Raw genomic sequence first — 21,753 nt, forward strand, 5'->3', positions numbered from 1 at the left:
GAAGAAGAAGAACACAAGATTTACGTAGTTCGGCAAGAGTGCTCACATCCATAGAGTCTACAACTGTTTTCAAAATTAGAATTTCAGTATTACAATTCAATTATGATTTCCTCCTTTTATACCAACTAACTAGATACACGAAAAATATAATTCTACCCTCATACTAAAAATAACATTTTCAACATTACACACATACAAAACAAATCTCTAATGTATGTGGCCTCTCTAAGTCCAAGTTTTCAAAGTTCACCCTTTGAAGAAAACCATAAAAGAAAAAACATAAGAGACCCACTAAGAACCAAAAAAAAATAAATTGAACACCTAGGTCATAACTCATAATACATGTTGCCATCTTTTTCCCCCTTTCTTTTAAGACCCACACACAAAAAAAAAGAAAAAAAAGAGAGAGCAGATAAAAAGCTGAATGATTATGATTGGTGGGGTGGGTATATATGGTGAGGTCCTCTCAAAAATTGGAGGGCAGAATCTAAACTTGGGCCATACATAGGCCCAAAACTTTAGCCCACCAAAAGAAGTAAACTTGTCTGATTTATATATTAATCATTTTATAAGAGTATTGGATTTGATTGAAAAGCCATATTTGGGCCTCCCCCACTCCCACTAACATTTATTTTTTTTTGAGAAGAGATGCCTTCTGTCTGCTAGCAAAAATAGTTTTTTTCCAAAAATGTAAAGAACAAAAAAAGATGGACCCAATTGGAGGGAGCTTCTTATATGTACACTAGTGTTGTATGGGTTAATTTTTTTTAATAAAAATAGTAATCATACATGTTGGACTCAACTTTTGTTGGTCCTTTTAAGTTTTATATTTTGAAGGGATATTCTTTCTGTTGGAGACAAAATGATTTATCAATATGTAAAAAAATTGAAAATCATATTGTATAAGAAAATCAAATAGTCACCAAACATCCATTAGTTACTTCAATTTTTAATTTTTTTAAATCGGAAGGGGAGATTCGAACCCTGATCATCATGGTGATACACACTGTTCTTACTACTCTAACTAGACACACATTTTCATTTTTTTCATGGGGTTTAACCGTCAAATTCGAGAAACTAAAGGGGTTAGTTAGTAATGTTAAAAGCTCAAAAAACGTGGATGCTCCATTAGTCAACTAATGGGTACATCTTGGTGTTACCCAGTTTTAGTCCGGTGTTAGTTCTTCGACTTTGTAATTCTTCTGTTAGGGTTTGTAAATTTCTAAACTGCTAATGCGGTGCGTTAGGTGTAACGTTTGCTATTATGAAATGAAATATTGGGTTTAAACCCTACTATAAAAGAAAATCATATCTAATATGACAAATATAATAACAATCATGCATAATATTGTGTATATATGGACATACAATTTACTATGTGTGTGCGTGTGTATATATATGTGTTGATTGATGTGATCATATATAGCTCTTAAAAGTTAAAACCACTAGCTAGACAGAATATACATGAACCAAGATTTCTAACACGATTTTGTCACCCATAAAAAAAATCCAAGGGTAGAAAATGTGGGGAAGGCATCTCCCATAAAAAGGCCATTACTAATTAAGATAACTACATAAGATATGCAAATGGAGCTGATGGAACACCATTAATGTTTCCTTCTAATGGCAGGCAATGTGCACTCCCCAATATGAAATACGTCATAGAATAATATCATCTTAATTAACCAATTGTTTATTCCCACTAATTAATGACCAATTATGTTGACAACCACTTAAAACAAATCATTCTTTTGATTTGATTAGGCCGCACGTTTTTCTTGTTCATTTACCAGCTTGTCTAATAGTCTACCAATACATTTTTACTAGAAGCAATATTGTTGTGATCATACGTTTTATCCATACCGAATGTTCAAAAGATAAACTTATACTATGACGTCATTCTCGGTTACTAAAAAAGGTCGTGACATTGAACATAGAGGGAATCCTCAATAATTAATGACCAATTGTTTATTCCCACTAATTAATGACCAATTATGTTGACAACCACCTAAAACAAATCATTCTTTTGATTTGATTAGGCCGCACGTTTTTCTTGTTCATTTACCAGCTTGTTTAACAGTCTATCAATTTCGCACGCGGGTATGATGACACGAGTTTACACTCATATAGAATATTGAAAATATATAACCTTATATTATGAGGCCATTCTGGGTTACTAAAAAAAGGTGGTGGCATTGAACATAGAGGAAATCCTCAATAATTCCGTGGACATAGGCATGACCGGATTTATCTTCCATAGAAGGAAATCATTGATTAATGTTTGTGGTGGGTTGGGCTATAAATTTCACAATCCCAATGTGATAACATATTAACATCAATCGATTTGAGGTCTTCCACAATGGACTTTTCTCCTAGAGTTGAGGTTTTGCTTAGGCAATAGGTTTGATTTTTCTTTTTCTTTATCTAAAAGTGATATGGTAGGCTTCACAAAGTAGGGTACGGTTGTTGAGAAGCAGAGGGTCTTATCATATGTAAAATCAATTTGCAACCCAAAACAAAACTATTAAACGCACGTTCGAGTCCCCATCACTAGTCATCTTCATCCAATCATACTCTTTAGTGGTTTTTTCTCTGTATCTTGCAAATCCATAATAGTGGCTGAAATCATTCTGATTGACTAGCCCCTTTTATGTGTTTAGTGTTTGCTCCACCCTCTCTTTTCTTTTCTTTTTTCTCTCTCCCTTGATATGGTGGTCGTGGTAGACGCTTCTCATCTTGACTGCTTTTTCATCCACCATTCAAATACTACTCCAATTGAAGAGTAGATTATTGTTTCTTTAATACTTTATTCCATGCATGCATATAAATAAAGGTTCAATCTCTCTAATACAATCAACGCGTGTGCTAAAGAGTCAACAAAACTTTGAGACTATATATTAGGTATCCGTTGAGAAGTTTGGTCATATGTTGGACAAGAGAGGACAATATTGAGTTGTGTGGGACTGGCACTGAACCTTCCCCCGAACTAAAACATTTTCTAAGGGTAAGAACCAATGGTGACGACCCAAGAAAATTAAAGGGTCAATGACAGACCGGTACTCACTCGACTCGGTAACTATTGGACACCTAAGTCAACCAAAAAAACTTATGGACACTTAAGTACCCATGGAACAGTCAATTACTTCTTTACCCTTCATACCGCTCTTCTTCGCACAAACTGTTTCTCTTTCGTTACTTTGCAATAAGACGAGAAGGTTTAGAGGCGGCGCTTCGTGAACGGGAGAAGTTCCCGATCTCTTTTTCTTTCTAAATTCAGAAGTGATAGGGATCCCAATAAAAAGCATCATAATCATCCCAGTAGTGGATGTGTCACTCTGATTCAATCACAAGATTTTGTGGGCCCCTACACTTACATTAATCAATGGACAAGATCCATTACTGGGATAACTGAGATGCTTTTTACAAGGATCCCTAATATTTTTGTTCTAAATTCCCCATCACAATCGTCGATTGATTGTCGATTTCTCATCGCGCATTGACATACAAAGAATTCGAGTCCAAACAAATTTATTGCTCGACCACCGCATCGTAGATGAACAGGGTAATGACTTTGAGATCCGCAAAGTCCAAACAGGTATTGATTATCATGTTTTTAATTTAATTCTATTTTTTGATGATTTTGAATAAAAACAAAGAAATCACTACGTGTCTAAATCTCTACATGACAGGTGAGGAGTTGAAGAAAATGCATTAGGTGATGAGCTGACACCAATAATTTGAGTGGCAGTATGTCAATTGAAATGCTAAAATTGTTCCGAGTATTACTTTTAGAGTTTTAAGTTTTAAATAATTTACAGTCATCATAAGAATTAACATAAAAAAAAAAGGGTATAGTGAAATTTAAATGAGTAAGGAATAAGAGGTTGTCTAGCACTCTAGCTAGCTGGGGATAATTAAGTTAAAATTTGAATACTATTATTATTATTTAAAATTAAATTAAATTATTTTCTAAAAAATAATTTTTATTAATAATGTATGACACATGTAAACAAAGGGGAATTAATAACAATAAAATTTTAAGGAATAAAGTAAGCCAAAATATTTGATTGTATAATGTTACGTTAGTAATAATATCATTGTCATCTTTCTTGCTAGAGAAAATGACCTTAAAAAAAACACAATTTCATTGTGCAACACAAGTAAATGTTAGTCAAATGTTACTATTTCAAAACAATTAACATTTTAATATAGGTAAATATGAGTTTAATGTTACTTTTAAAAAACACTAACATTAGACAGTAACATCAAAATAGTAACATTAGACAATAACATTGTGTCATTGCATGTGGGTATAATACTAATAATTTAAAATTTTCAAAACGTAGCATTGTAATGTTTGTAATATTAGTCTAATGTTATTTTCTCAAGACAATAACATTATAATGTAGGTAAATATTACTCTAATGTTACTATTTAAAACAGTAACATTAATCTAATGTTACTGTTTAAAAACAGTAACGTTATAACTGTGTCATTGTTGTGGTGTAATGCTAATATTTTTTAATTTTCAAAATAGTAGCATTATAATGTAGATAAATATTAGTCTAATGTTACTTTATCAAAACAGTAATGTTATAATATAGGTAAATATTAGTCTAGCGTTGCTTTCTCAAAACAGTAACATTATAACTATGTTGTTTCATGTGGTATAACACTAATATTTTTTATTTTTTAAAATAATAACATTATAATGTAGGTAAATATTTGTTTAATGTTACTTTTTCAAAACAATAATATTATAATATAAGTAAACATTAGTCTAATGGTACTGTTTCAAAACAGTAACATCATTAATAATACCCTTGCCATAATTGGATGACTGCTCTTGATTTTTTGTAGGTTTGATTTTGGATTGCTTTTGTCTTTGGACTTCTGCTTTTTGGTTATGGAGGTTAGGGTGGCCGGCTCCTTACATGATAGGGTTGCCGGTCTGCTGTGAAAAAAATGGGGAGTAGCCTAAGAAGATTTTAACATTAAAACAAGGGCAATGGTAGCGCTCAACCAGTTGAGTCGTACTGCACAATTTTATCTCTGCTAATTAAGCTCAACTTAAAGAGAAACATTACCATGAAATGAAATGATACCAATGACAATAATAAATACCATTATTCCTTCAGTCCTTCAAATGATACTATATACCCACAAATTAGGCATCAAATTCCATGGAATACAGCCAAAATTCACCTCATCAATTAGTCATCAATGACGCATTGAAGGAGTCGACCACCACAAAGCGCAAGACCAACTAGAAAAAAATGATAACGAACGAAGATACCAGGCCAAAATCAAAGAGATATTAAGATACCTGCTCCATCGAACTAAAAAAAATCACAAAAATCCCCATAAAAACCTAATAAAGAAACATGCAATGTGTGTATATCTCTCCATAAACGTACGTCTGCGCAACCATGAGCAATTGAACAATCGTAGAAAGAATAGAACATCAATATCAAATTAACTTATACGAAAAGATTGTAGTAGCTAAAAACCGTCATATGATTCAACCAGCGACATTGGACGACGGTCAACACCAATTCATGTTGACCAATTCGATCAATACAGGTCGAAGGTGGATCAGTCCATATGCATCCAACACCCTGGGCGGCCCATGAAAAGGCACACAAGCCCATCTGCATCCAACGCCCCCGGCAGTCCATGAAAGGGCGCACAAGCCAGAGACGTTCAACGTAATTGATCATTACTAGACAAAGACCACGCAAGCCTCAGGTATGCATCCTACACCATATTCATACATACATTCGTACATGCATATGTCTCATACCATACTGATCATACACTCAAACCACTATCTCCTGTCCTGACTTGGCCGCCCAATGGCAACGGTCGTCTGAGATCGTTGTCGAACCTGACCCCGATAAATAGAATAGCCTAGCACACCATATCAGACAATATGCAGCCACCTCCTGACGTTGAGCCGCCTGATCACTATACAACCCTGATCTCAGCCAACCAAAATGGGCCACGTGTCCTGATCTTTGACACCACCTTCCCATATCTACCTGCAAATCGTACTACGGTGTTTGGTGTGCCATCTTGGTTGACAAGTTACCCCACTATAAAAAGCTCTCTCCTCCTCGAGAGCACAGACGCAATCTTGGAAACTTAGACCCTTTGCTCTATCACTTTCTTCAACCTTCAGCTCATTCACAGTTCTCTTGCATTCTGCATCCACCATTTCCATACCAGCATTTGCACTTTATGATTCCAATATCTTTGCTTTGGCCAACCCGATTCCAATTGACTGACTTGAGCGTCGGAGGTTCTTTGGCAGGTACCCCATCGGTGCCCAAGTCCTTCGATCTCAACCTTGTTTTATTCCTCAGGATCCCGCTGTAGAAAGCCTCTTTATAAATTACGTTAACTATTCAACGATTGTAGATTCGGGTATTTACAAAGATGACGAGAAGCAAGGAGGGTAACCCAGGTCGGGTTATGATGCTAATATGTATATAAAAAAGTTGTGACACGAAAAACTTGTCCTCGAATTCTAGGATGATTTGGATTACTATTTTAGTTTAACTTTTATTTTATTTAAAAGTTATTTGGTTAGTTCTATTCCTAGTTAAATTGCTTTGTTTTATTCCTAGTTAGTTTAGAATTCTTTCATGCCTTTAAATAGGCCTCTCATGTAATTGTTATGGGATTCAGAAATATTAATTTACTTTCCCTACAAAGTTTAACTTTGTGTTCTTTTCTCTTCCTTGGACGACTTCTCCAAAGGAATTGAGTCTGTATCCTTGGTGTGGCAACCAGGGTGGTGAATTGGTCATTATTACTCTCCATAGTGGGGTTTTTAACCTCGCCACAATTGGAACTCTTGTTCGTTGTAGTGGGATTTGTAATCTCGCCACAATCAATTGAGCAATCCTGCTATAATCCGGTGTCAAGTTGTGATGACTCTGATCTAGGCATATGGAAGGGGAAGGGTAATTTCAGGATATGTAATTATTAATTTTGTAAAATGGGTACTTAAAAGGAAAAAAGGTACTTACGTGGCAAAGTGTTTTTTTCTTTGACACAAGTGTCCAAGTGGGCACTAATATGTCATTTTTCAAAGATTAAAGTCGTGTGGGCCTTTCACCCAAAACGGACAATATTGATATGTATTGTTTGGGCTGAATTTTCTAATATGATATTAGAGCTAGGACTCGATCCATTTGAACATGATTTCATATGTCTACTTGTTGGGTCTACCATAACACAACCCACAAGTGTGAGGGAGTGTTAAGACTTTATCCCACATCGGATTGGCATAACCCAACCGAGTGGCATATAAGCAAATGTCCAATCCCTCTCATACAACCGACACATGTGCCAAAGAGCCAACATATTGGATACACATTGAGAGGTTGGACCAGAGAGAACAATATTGAGTTTTGTGAAACTAGGACCGGACCTTCCACTAACCAATGTGTTTTTGGACATAAGAATCAACGGTGACGACCCAAGAAGAACAAAGTCGTGCGAGTCTTTAACCCAAAATTAATAAGATTATTTTATAGGGTTTAGAATAGATTTTCTAACGATTTCGACAACAAATTTTTATTTATATTTTAGGGTTTAGTGCCAATTGCAATCCCCACTCTCCACAAACACCAAATAATTACCAAATTAGTGCGTGAGGGGGGATTTAAACGTTTTAACTCTATTTCTTTAAGGACTCATCATTTGCAACTTGCCACCATGACTTACCCCCTGAGTTTTGTAGTGAGTCAATTTTTTTTTATTAATTTCTCCATTGGTGGGACACACAAGAGTTATTTCCCAATTTAAACAAATCCATGATGTTGAAATTTTGTAACGCTATGATTGTCTTTCTCTGATACAAAAGGAGGGGTAGGTTAATTAGCCACATACATTATTACATATGGTGGGTAATGCTCTTCTTTATTATATATATAATTATTAGAATCTTAAGCAATTTAGACAAGAGTTGTTGTCACAGTTGCTAAGGGACCCACAAACCACCTACCTTTCTGGTATCAGCTTGGACCCATATAAGTTAATACACCTGTTTTGATTAATCATCTATGTTTGACTAATAATAATAATCAAAAAGTAGGTTTCCTAATAATTCTCTCTCTTGATCATCAAAACAGTTTCTCCCTGATTTAGCTCAAAATTTTTTGTTCTAATATCTATAATGGGCAGTTGAAATTTTATTTCCAAACATCATTTTCAGGTTTATTACTTTATTTTATATGCAAGTATTGTCACGCTCCACGTGTTGCTAGACGCTTTGTAGGTGATCTAATATGCTTGGATTATTCAATCATACTCTCACGTTAAGCTAAGAAGGAGGGTTCGTGATGGTTAAAGAAAATTCCCATAGAAAAATATGTAAATTTATATGGAACCCTCCCCAATTGTCCCTTTTCTGACCACCGTAGACCTTTGTCCTAAGTAAATTACAACGGATTTACGTTAGTAATCAAACTAACGTATTTCACTAAAGAGATTCATTCTCAACTAACTCAATTAACTAACACCTTAAGAGCACCCACCGGAGTACTCTATTATTTGGTCAAAGTAATAGGAATGTCACATATAATGTACTCATCAATATCTATATATGAGTTTTGCCTATATTTTATATGTAACCAAAAATAGATAAAAAGCAAACAATGGGTTATACAAAATTTCAATAATAGGCCTAGGAGATTGGTCAATAGTATTAAGTAGCAAAAAAGACTCGGACAAAAAAAGAAGGTAAAGTAGGGCTGCTGATGACCTGTTTCTATCTGTTAACATTATAAATACACATTGCTAGGGTTAGGGTTAGTCATGATCCCACTACATACAAGGTTGTCTCTCTTTTATTAAAGTTGGCTTCACCCTTCTAGCTCTCTCTCTCTCTCTCTTCTATTGACTTTGAAAGGGTACTAGCTAGAAACTATTTACAAAACTCCAGCATCATCAAATCAAAAGCTGGAATTAGGGTTTCCCTAATTCCCAAATGATGAAGAAACGCCAAGTGGTAGTGAAGAATAGATCAGATGGGACTGCTAATAGAAGATCAGTTGCTGCTTCTACTACATCATCTTCAGTGTTGACAAGTATTAGGTATGGTGAGTGTCAGAAGAATCACGCGGCGAACATGGGGGGATACGCGGTGGACGGATGCAGGGAATTCATGGCAAGTGGAGAAGAAGGCACGAATGGTGCACTTACTTGTGCTGCTTGTGGCTGCCACAGGAACTTCCATAGGAGGGAAGTGGAAACTGAGGTTGTTTGTGAGTATTCTCCACCTAATTCTTCTTCTCATCGCCGATGGATCGAATAATTACAGAGAAATCAAACTTAGATTGCTGTACATTTATGTTGATCCAAATTAAAGGGGGGATTAATACCCAAAACATGCATAGATTTGAAGCTCTTGTGGTCGTGTAGTGCTCATGTTCATAATATATAATGAAACAAACCTCTAAAGAAAGATTAATGGGGGATTTATGGTTTTTTTTTTTCGTTTTGGGATTGTGTTTTTTTCCTGGATTTGAGATTGAAAGAAAAACAAAACAAAACAAAGGATATGTAATTCCTTGGTTGGAAATTCGAGTGTGTCAAGATACAAGTGTACTCTTAAGTTCTGAAGTGTTCTGCGAATATATGATTGAAAATTTGAAATCTTTTCTCTTTTCTCTTTAATTTATCTTGAAATCTCCCTTCAATTTCATATCAAATTCACAATTAGTGTGGTGGAGAAGTGTTCTGTGAATATATGATTGAAAATTTGAAATCTTTTCTCTTTTCTCTTTAATTTGTCTTGAAATCTCCCTTCAATTTCATATCAAATTCACAATTAGTATGGTGGAGAAGGGTGTTTACAAAGGTTGAGGAGGAAGAGAAGATCGAGAGGGTTGGGAATCATAATTCTATTGGAACGCTTCCGAACCTTCCCCATCCGAGTGCCATGAAAACATCCTTACTAAGCTGTCATCAATGAAAATTATAAGTTTCATTGTTGACATTTTCTTGGTGACCTATTATATGGTGGAATAAAATTCCAGAATTTTCCAAACTTCTTGTGTTTTCTTGCTAATAGAACAGTTGAGGGTAGCTTCTGAATAAGTTTAGATAGTTTATCCAAGTTATGTAATGCTAGCTAGAATGTGATAAGTTTACAAAGGCCCTACATAGAGTCAATCAATCATGCATCACCATAACTAAGGAGAAAATTTTAGTTAGTTGTTGAAATATACCCATCTAAACCTTGACAACATATTTTATCATCAAGTTCTTTTGAGTGTCTATTGGAACTTCTTAGAAAAAAGAAAGAAAGAAAAAACCTTAAAACAAGTTCAAGTGGGAGCAAAACTTTATGTCTTTTCCCTTGAAATGCTAGCTCCGTGGACAATTGTTAAAAGAAAAAGACATGCACAAGCACACACACATGCATATGTATGGATGTATCTTTTGTACATTAATGTATAATTCACGTCATTTGCTTTGATAATAAAGAAATATAAATATATATATATATATATATATATGTATGTGTATATGTATATTCATACTAATGTGCTAAAAAGAAGCATAGTTATATAGATGCAAGCTTTGACGTATGGACTTGAGCCATGCTTGGCATGTGGGTTTGCGAGGTTGGAGAGGGGAGGGTTTGTGAGGATTCCAATACATAACTTAAAAGGTAAGGTCAAAATTGTTATGAATTTCTCTCTAACTAGTTATATCTATTGAACTTGATTCATTATTGAAATGTTATGATATGTATGTGTGTATATATATATATATATGTATGTATGTAGAGATGTGTGTGAAGAGAAGGTAAAGTGGTTCTAGGAAGGAAAAGTCTCTATTCATTGAGGTGATTGTGTACTTGTTAAGTGATTTATGTGTATATATAGGCCAAGATTGCCAACCATGCATTTATGGATTCATTGATTACACCAAAGAATGCCGATTAGATTGTAGGGCACATTCAATAGGTTTAATTTGACAACCTTATCTACTATGCTTTGAGGACCATATATCAACACAAATCTTTATATAATGAATAATCATATTACTTTGTATTATATATATATATATTGCATCTTATATATATACATATACTTTTTTTTATAGCAAGTTGGACATGGTATACAAACCCTATATCCAATCTTTTTTTTCCTTCACTTTATAATAGTTTCTACCTACTCCTTTAAATTTCTTTTTCCTTCTAAAAGTATCCAAGATCATCGACATACTCATTAATAATGTGTAGATGTTTGTTTTTGAGTTTCATTTTTTGTCCAATAATGTTTGCTCTTCTGGTAATAAATATGCATTTTGATAGATTATTTAGTTTCCACCTGTATTGGAGATGCAAAAGAAATAATTGGTGATTCTATTGACCTATAATGGGGACATGCAAGCATGGGAAGCACTAATGGAATAAAAATATATTTTCTTGTTCCTTCGTTATATTAGTGGAGAATTCAGGCATTGGATATATATAATTATATGCATATCATAGGCTCTCCTAAATAAATGAAAGTTGTCCCCTTATATATATATATATATATATATATATATATATAATATTTACTCCATGAAGTAGGATTCTATTATTGTAAATTGGTCTCGTAAGTTCTATATATGTTAAGATACATATGCATGTTACATAGGCAGAAACAACAAAAAAGATGAAACCAACGTTTAATCACCAAAAGAATAATGGAATCTACCATATTTGAAAAAAAAAACCTCTCTAAGATTTTTCAATATATTTCTCAAAATCAAAGTCAATGATCACTAGGGATGGTTATAACTCTAAATGGATGAAAAATGCAAAAACGTAAAATTACTACAATACCTCTACAACATAAAACAATCCATTTAAGGCCATAAACGATGAAACTTCACAAAAATAGGGTGGGGCTAGGGACACAGCCCTAGTTGGCTAGCCGTTATCACCACGTCGATTCGAATCACTATATCAAATTTCATATAATTTTGACAACCTGGCAATTTGCAATCCTACTAAGCGGTTCTATTGTAAATATAGTAAAACTAGTACTATATCAGCATGTATACATGCATTCTGAACAAAATCCATCTATATATAAAAAAGATGACCATACAAGTGTAGTATTACTTAATTAGCTAAACAGCTAGCTAGGTTAATTTGGATGGGTGCAGTCCCCTCACCCTGGATGCACTGGACAATAACCAGACTTTAAGGTCCAATGCTTGAACATAATCAAGGAAATCAAAGTTTGGTGGAGATTCGAATCCATAACTTGTGTTCTATATAGATCACTGGCGGATCCAGGAATTGAAATCATTGGTGGCACAAAAGTGATGCAGAGGTTTGTGGGTTGCGGCCCCGAAATTTTTTTGGATTCTTTATGTAATCGATTTACTCCAATATTCATACCTGTAAACTATAGTGTAGAAGACGGAAGACTGAGTGATGGGGTGACATCGTCGTCGTCGACGAAGACTCGAATCGATACACGATTTCTCAAAATCACGTTACTGGTCGAGCTTAGTAGTCTGTTTCTGTTAACTACTGGGAGAGGGAGTGAGATAGGTTGAGAGATTGAGGGCTTGGGCTTAGCAGGTGGGCTTGACAACTTATGAGTGTTGGTTTGAGTTTGACAACTCATGAGTGTTAGTTAATGAGCTAGGTTAGAATTAGTGGACTGTGAGCCTCATTTTTTTTTGATTGGGGGTCTTAGGATCAATTTGTCATAAGCATCTAATGTACTTGGTATATAAAAAAAATTGATTGGGAGCCCGTGCCCCCAGTGTTACTGTATTGGGTCTACCAATGATATAGAGTTTTTTTTGATACCAACCTTCATTTTTTTTTTGATAACTGAGAATTTTCAGTCCAATATGACCACCCACAACCAATCCCTTTAAGGTTAAGTGGTTGTTTAATTTAGTTAGGAAATATGAATTTTGGTTCCTAAGACCACACCTAACCTTTCCCACCTTGCTTCTTATTCACATCACGGAAAACTAATTAATAGATTAGCTTGCAAGATGCACAAGGACTTGATTGGGTGTATACATACATACATACATACATATACATACATACATATATATATATATATAATATAAGAGTGTAAAATAAGGGTTTATGTTTACACCATTGATTTGAAAGCAATAGACTCCACTTGTCATCTCATTCATCTACACCATTAAAAAATTACCCTTATTTTACACCCTTACATTAGACCCTTATATAAGAATTCTTATATATATATATATATATATATAAAAGTGTCAGTGTGTGTGTGCGAGATTCTAATTTTGGAACTCATGAGAAATTAAGGAAGAGAATTTACAGTGAACAAAAAATTAATTTTGTTACATCTGGGCTGAACCGGAGCGCTTTAGCTCCCGTAAATACAACGGTTCGGCCCTGTAGCCCAACATTTGTGGCCCAGTAAGGATGTAGCCCTACTTCAAATGCTAGTCTTTTTCGACTTATAATTATATAATTTCTACAAATTTCTTGAATTTCATCAGCTTGTTAAAAACAAAATGATTCTCATCATAAAAAAGGAATATTCTCTTTGAATTGGGCCTATAAACGGGCCCAGCCAGCCTTTGGGCTTGAACTCAAATTTGGTGAACAAAAAAGAATGGGGGCCACAGAGTTTTCCCATCCAAAAGTGGGGACAGAGACAAGAGAGGATGGGTATCCAGCGCAACTTCCGGACTTAAATGTCGTTTAATTTGTTAATTTGTTTGTGCATGCATGTGCGCTGCTCTTCTACCCTTTCAATTAGGGGTGAGAAAACTTTGTGTGGTTCGAAGAATCAAATTTGTCTAATTCGAATGTCTGATTCGAATTAAATCAAATTTAGACATAAGTTATATGTCTGAAATTCGGGTCCAAACACAATTTTTTTACCAGGTTTAAAACCTAGTACGAATCCAAACACAATTTTTTTTTTCCATTCACTTGTCTGGACACTAACCCAAATTAGGTTATTGTCCGATTTAGTTGTTCTAATTTAAACCAATCTGAGTTTGGTCAATTAAGTACGTCCGAAATCCAATCCGGATTAGGTTCTAATTAGGGTTTGGTAAATTAAGTACGTCCGAAATTCAATCTGGTAAATTAAGTACGTCCGAAATCCAATCCGGATTAGGGTCTAATTAGGGTTTGGTAAATTAAGTACGTCCGAAATTCAATCCGGATTAGGGTCTAATTCGGATTTGGTCAATTAAGTACGTCAAAAATCTAATCCGGATTAGGGTTTAGACGTGTAAATATTTCTTAAACACATGTTATTATCCAACCCAGACGTCTGAAATCTAATCTAATCCGAAATAGGGTTTATACGTGTAAATATTTCTTAAACACATGTTATTATCCAACTCAGAATCACTCGGAACCCATTTTTTTTCCAACCCTACTTTCAATTATGAACTCCTATGATCCTACTCCGCGGCTAGGATTCCATGCTCTGCTGAGTACTACGAGTAATGATCTCTCGCTCTGTAATCCCGCCACGTCACCTGATTCAATTCCCACTCCCACTAGATTCCTTCCACGTCTACGAGCTCTATTTAAAATTACATTTACGGGATTATCGTAAATGTGATCTGACTTGGCGACTGGACCCCTGACATTGATGATTTAAGAGCATCCACAATGGGATGATTTTGAAGTACTTGATATGATACTTTCTTGATAAGTTAAGTGCTAGATGTTCACAATGGATATAATGGAGTGTATTTTAAGTACTTGAAATGTTACTTTTTTGATAAGTATAGCGCTACATGCACACAATGGGTGAAAAATGACGCTTGAAAATTTAGTTGTGGAAAAATGATACTTGAGAGTTGGAGTATGTATATAGTTGATGAATAGTGAAGAGAGATGATAAAAAGGAAGAAAGAGGTGATGAAAAGGAAGATAGAGATGATAAAAAGGAAGAAAGAGAAGATGAAAAGGAAGAGAGAGATATGAAAAGGAAGAAAGAGATGATAAAAAGGAAGAGAGAGAAAATAGAGAAAGTGAGTATGGAGTGTTGGAATGTATGAAGTGTTGATGAATAATGTATATTGTGGGATTTAATCATCCAATTAAATTGTGGCACGTAGGATAAAGGAGGAGAGAGAGAATAATTTTGAAGTGCTTGATATTTCAAGCATCACTGTGGATTCCCAAGCATCATACTCTAACCGAAATTACAAATACACCCTTGAAAATTACTTTCCTTTTTTCCCGCTATTTTGGAATAATGATTAATGACTACGATGTAAAAAAGCCAAATTGAGGGGTCTATGCTATATTATTAAGATTCTATTCGAGCTATGTACATATGATATGTACTTAAATTCAGGTCATTAGACCCGAGCGCATAGAAGTCTCTCACCTAACGATATGATATGTTTGGTCAAAACACAATGTGGCTAGAAGTATATTGCTAACAGTGAAAATCGAACTCAATCAAGGATGGATCTATGTGATTTTATTGAGGGCCTAGGGCTTCAGTGAAATCATGTAAAATTCATTATATGTATAGGGTAAAAAGTACCAATCCCCATTAAAATTTATAGTAGGCCCCAATAAAAAAATATAAAAGTTCCCAATGAAAACAAAAGAAGGTAGACCTAACCTCAAGCACATTGATAAGCCCAAAATTCGGGTTAAGTAAATTTTTGGTCACTGAAAGATACTTAAAATTTCATTTTGATCATCCAAAGATCAAACGTTCCAAATTGGTCGGAAAGATTTTTTTTGCTATCCTTCGGTCACTCGGGCAGGTTTTAACCCTTTTCGGGCAGTCAAAGAGCCATATGGCATCGAAAATTCAAAAAATTAATTTCTTATAAAAAATGTGATTATGTGTAATTCTTTTAGAAAAATTAAATTTAATAAATAATTCAAAATTCCACCTCATCTTCTCCTCCATGCAAAAACACCCTAAATTCACCACATCACTCGCCACCTACCTCTGCAGGCTGCAACCACCGCCTCTGCAATCAGAGTTGATGCAAGCCGAGAGGGGAATTCAACAACACAAGTAAGAACCGAGCAAGGATATATCTATATATGTAGTTAACAGCCACAGAGGACCATAGCACAGGTTTCTCCACAACTAACAAGAACACCAAGAATCACTCCCAGTAATAGAGATTCACTCTCCAAGGCAAGTAACGAGAATCACTCTCCAAGAACTAGAAACTACGAAAGACAACAAAATATCTTCACATCCAAAAGTGTCTTTTTCTCTCTTTCCAGCTAAAGAAATACAAGCAACAAACTACGTGGGCCAGAGAGGCCTTTAACCAAGGGCTTCAAAAGACTACGGCCCAGTTGATTGAATAATTGGACTTGGTCTTGCACCAATTCCCCCCGGGTCAGAAGAACTTGCCTCCGGCGATAACTTGTTAAGAAACTGTTCAAGAAGGCCAGGACAAGTGGTTTGGAGTTGTGAATCAGTCATCCACACTGCTTCAGTTAAAGGTTTGTCATGCCATAAGACCAAGAACTTATCGTACCCTCCTCGGCGTGTGGAGACAAACTGATGATCCAGAATTGCCGCGGGGAGGTCTATTACAGGAGGGCTCTCGGGAAGATTCAATTCGGGAGTAAGGGCCAATTCTGAAGGGGGAGAGCAGGGAGTGAGATCTTCGATGTTGAATATGGGACTAATCTTCAAAGTATCTGGTAGGTCAAGTAAATATGCATTGCTACCCAATCGCTTCTTAACTTGATAAGGTCCAGCCCGGCGAGCATGGAGCTTGTGGTAGGCTCCCGTCGAAAACCGTTCAGCTCGTAGTCGAACAAGAGCCCAATCACCATCTTGTAACTCTTCATGGCGGTGATGGAGATTGGCATGTTGTTGATACTTATCATTACTTAAAATGATCCAACGCTTGACTTCCGCATGTACTGAGCGGAGGTGGTCTGCAAACTCTAATGCCAATTCACTGGGTCTAAGTCCACTGGGCAGTGCGTGCAAATCTACATGTGCTCTAGGTTGAACACCGTAGGCGGCCTCAAATGGTAAGCATCCAATTGTTCTGTTGGTAGAGTTATTAAAGGCAAACTCAGCGAGAGGGAGAATGCCGTCCCAGGTAATTCCGTGCTCATTAACCAGGCATCTTAGAAGGTTGCCGAGGCTGCGATTCACAACTTCCGTTTGTCCGTCGGACTGAGGATGAAAAGCACTTGAATACTTGAGCTTAGTGCCCATCTTGAGCCAAAGAGTCTTCCAAAAATAACTTACAAACTTGCTATCACGGTCGGAAACCAAACTCAATGGAAGCCCATGTAGCCTCACAATATCCTTCAGAAACAAAGTTGCTACTCGAGAGGCATCATAGGTGTTGTTACATGCACAAAAGTGCGCCATCTTGGAAAAACGATCCATAACTAGGGATGGCAATTTGTGCCCGACCCGCCCCGATCCGCATGGATTTTCTCCGATCCGAGACTTGTGCGGGGCGGGGATAGGGGCAAAAATTTTCAACCCGCGCGGGGGCGGATACGGATATGCCTCCCACTCCGACCCGACCAGCCCCGCAATCCGCCCCGCACCCCGCCCCGCAATAAATGTTTATGTACATAATATATATATATATGTGTGTGTGTGTGTGTGTGTATATATATATAAGATTTCTTTTATAATATAGATAAATATTTGTTTATCTAAACATTTATTAATTTGATATTATTATTAAAATCAAAGTAACCCGTAAACTTCTTTAATAAGATTTAAGTACTTAAACATTAAAACCCTATACATAATATTTACAATACTCCTATACTCTTAATTAGATTGATTATTGAATAAATATTGATAAAAACATAAAACCCTAAATCTTAAATTAAATATAGTCTACTCCTAATTCAGTTGAAGTGATGTTGATAAAAAATAATTTAAGATTCCTAAACCCTAACTTAAATTGACTTGATTTGAACACATTAATTCTAATATAGTAATAAACTAATAATGTCAAAATAGAGATTTTAATCCAATATAAATAATCCTTAAACCCTAAGCACTAAATAATCCATGAACCCTAAATCATTAAACCTAAGTACTAAATAATTCATAAACCCTAACCCCTAAAGCTGAGCGCTAAACCCTAAACCATATAATTAATCCAATATAAATAATCCCTAAACGCTAAGTCAATTGAATTGATATTGATAAAAATATAGGATCCTAAATCTTAAGTTAAATATGACCATATACTCCCAAATCCTAATCTCCAAAACCCTAAAGGTTCTAAACCCTAAACCCCAAATCCTTAAATACCCTAAAGGCTTTAAACCCTAAACCCCAAAACCCTAAAGACTCTAAACCCTAAAGGCTTTGAACCCTAAACCTAAGCACTAAACCCTAAAGCCATAATATGACCCTCTACTCATTAATGTTGATAAAATCTTTAAAACCCTAAGATTTTATAAAATAAAGTATAAAATTAAACAATTTAAAACTATAGATGTGTATAATATAAACTTTAAAATCAATACCATTAAGTAAAACTAAAATTATTTAATGGTGTTAAAAATATAATAGGTGGTATGTAAAGATAATAATTTAATTAGTTGACAAGTGTAACATGAAAATAGCTTGGGCTTGTTGGTTAGTTCATTACTTTCCCACCTAGAAGTCGCCCCGAGGTGCGGGGCGGGGCGCGGCGCGGCGCGGGGCGCCATCTGGAGGTGCGGGGCAGGGCGGGGGCGATCCCTATCCACAACTACCATAATGGAATCGTGACCAGCGGCTGTGGTTGGTAAACCCAACACGAAATCGAGGCTCAAATGCTCCCAAGGGCGATCAGGGACTTGTTAAGGAGTATAAAGTCCAGTGTTATGCTTGATTCCTCTGTTGAGTTGACAAATGCGACATTGTTTCACTACTTTGGTGACGTCCCGTCGCAAGTGAGGCCAATAGAACCTGTCTTCTACCAGAGATAGGGTTTTGTCAATACCAAAATGCCCTGCTAGGCCCCCCCTGGTGCAATTCTTGAATGAGAAACTCTCGAATCGATCCCGCAGGAACACATAGCTGCAAATCCTTGAACAGAAATCCTTCATGCAACTTGTAATTACCCTCTGTCACTATACCGCCCTCCTTAAGAGTCGTCCAGATTTGAACGAAGTCAACATCTAAAGCATATTGATTAGGAAATTCATCATACCTGGTGACAATGGCCTCAAAGGTGGTAAGGAGGTGACTGCGCCTACTCAAAGCATCCGCCACTCGATTATCTTTGCCGGCTTTGTGTTTGATTACAAAAGTGAACTGTTGGAGGAAATCAATCCATTGAGCATGCCGTGCATTTAGTTTCCGCTATGATTGGAGGTGGGGCAAGGAATCATGGTCAGTAAATAGGACAAACTCCCGATAGACCAAGTAATGTCGCCAATGCTTGATGGTTTGTACCAAAGCATACAATTCGATGTCATAGGTGGAATAGCGCTTGCGACAATCATTGAGTTTTTCGCTAAAGAAACCGATCGGGTGCCCTCCTTGGCTAAGAACACCGCCAATCCCGACATGAGAAGCATCACATGCCACTTCAAAGACTTGCTCAAAATTAGGCATCCGGAGGATAGGTGTTTGTGTCATACGTTGCTTGATGTGATGAAAGGCTGCCTCCGCGGCATCGGTCCACACAAACAACTCAGATTTTAGGCATTCTGTTAAGGGAGGAACAATAGAACTAAAGTTTCGGATGAACCGCCGATAGAAGATGGCGAGGCCGTGGAAGCTGCGTACATCATGGACGCTAGATGGAGTTGGCCACTCAACAATGGCGCGCACCTTCTCAGGATCGGCCTCAATACCCTGATCTGAGAGAACAAAACCCAAGAAAGTCACTCGGGTCTACAAGAAAAGGCACTTTTGCCGATTGATAAAGAGGTCCTCAACCTGTAAAGTGTGGAAAACAGTACGCAGGTGTGCTAGATGGTCAGAGACAGTTGTGCTAAACACTAAAATGTCATCGAAGTATATAACAACAAACTTCCCGATATACTCCCTAAAAGTATGGTCCATCTCGAGTTTTGAAAGCGGTCTTCCATTCATCGCCAGGCCGAACTCGCACTTGATGATAACCACTCTTGAGGTCGATTTTCGAAAAAATCTTAGCTCCCCAAAGCTGGTCAATAAGATCGTCAAGGTGGGGAATCGGAAATCGATACTTAACGGTCAATTTGTTAATTGCCCGACTATCGACGCACATGCGCCACGTACCATCCTTCTTGGGTGTGAGGAGGGCCGGAACAGCGCAAGGGCTACTACTCTCACGGATAAACCCCTTGTTTAGCAAACCTTCCACTTGACGCTTGAGTTCAACATGCTCTCTAGGATTCATGCGATACGCTGGCAGGTTTGGTAAGCTACAACCGGGCACCAGGTCAATGGCGTGCTGGATAGAACGCATGGGAGGAAGTTGATCAGGTAACTCATCAGGCATTAATGAATCATGCTCTTCTAATAGTTTAGTCAACGCAACACTGCGGACCCCTGTGTCATCAGACTGTTTACTGGCAGTTTGAACAACCAGCAATAGGCATATTTGCGACTCATGGAATGCTTCCTCAAATTGGGATAGTGTCAGGACTGGGGACTCTGATGTAGGCTCCACCTTGGGCTCTTGTACTGAAGGTACCATGGTTGGAATAGTAGTGCCAGGCCGCATGGGTCGAAGGGTAAATTTCCTGCCATTATCCACAAAAGTGTACGTATTTGCTCTACCGCGATAGACCACATCATGGTCATACAACCAAGGCCGACCCAATAGAAGATGGCAGGCCGTCATTGGAAGCACATCGCATCGAACCTCATCCTTAAACCTGCCCAGAGAAAAGGATACCAAGCATTGAAGTTTAACCGGAATGGAAGTGTCATTGACCCAACTAACATGATATGGTTTAGGATGGTTTATTGTTTTCAGTCGTAGCCGTCTCACCAAATCTTCCGCAACAACATTCATCCCACTACCACTGTCGATTATAACGTCAATGGCACCATGGGCAAACTCCACTCTAGTGTGAAAAATGCTGGTCCGTAACCATGAAGCATCCACCTCTTTTTCTTATACCTGACCCGTGAGTATCCGACGAATCACACAACTAGGTAAAGTGGAAGCCTCTAATTCTTCCTCCTCGTTTTCTTTGTCTGTAGGCAATGAGTCCTCTTCTACCTCTTCTTGTGCTAGCTGTAGCAAGTCATTCACAACAGACACTCTTAACAAAAACTCCAAATGTAAGGTTTTTGCACACTTTCCACAAATTTTCAGTTTCTCAAAATGTACATCCACACATCAGACACTCTAAACCACACTCTAAATCATTTAAATATTCATTTTTACAATCATTTTAATTAATTTAAAGTTAATACATTTTACAACTATTATAACATAAAATATTATCATATTAAATAATAATCAATTGTTATTGAAATTAATATTAATAATTAAAATAAATATTATTATTTAATATTATTACAATAACTAATAATCAACACGTCTGAAGTCATTAACTTCATTAATCGTCACCATCTTATAAGAGATAGAGAAGTCATTAACTTCATTAATCGATCATCTTTGAATCGTCACAGTGAATAATGAAGTTGCTCTATGTGAACTAGTCTTTTTCAATAATCATTAGTGTACTTGCTTGCTTTTATCTATTAAATAAAAAAGACATTAAAATCTGTGTAAAAATTAAGTTCCAACATCATTTGTCCATAAAATCTATAAATTGTTAAATTAATT

At 36.4% G+C, this 21,753-nt stretch overlaps 1 protein-coding gene across 1 annotated transcript; it reads left to right on the top strand.

Moving 5' to 3' along the window:
• The first annotated feature begins 8,832 nt into the window (after positions 1 to 8,832).
• On the top strand, positions 8,833 to 9,681 carry LOC119987355 (mini zinc finger protein 1-like). The gene has a single exon (XM_038832241.1). The coding sequence runs from the start codon at positions 8,999 to 9,001 to the stop codon at positions 9,323 to 9,325; it is 327 nt and encodes a 108-aa protein (XP_038688169.1). The 5' UTR covers positions 8,833 to 8,998; the 3' UTR covers positions 9,326 to 9,681.
• Positions 9,682 to 21,753: the final 12,072 nt, after the last annotated feature.

The sequence above is a fragment of the Tripterygium wilfordii genome, chromosome 20, assembly GCF_013401445.1.
Source record: "Tripterygium wilfordii isolate XIE 37 chromosome 20, ASM1340144v1, whole genome shotgun sequence".
Taxonomy (NCBI): domain Eukaryota; kingdom Viridiplantae; phylum Streptophyta; class Magnoliopsida; order Celastrales; family Celastraceae; genus Tripterygium; species Tripterygium wilfordii.

Coding starts and splice junctions, on each gene's coding strand:
- LOC119987355 (XM_038832241.1), top strand. CDS start 8,999: ATGATGAAGAAACGCCAAGTGGTAGTGAAGAATAGATCAGATGGGACT.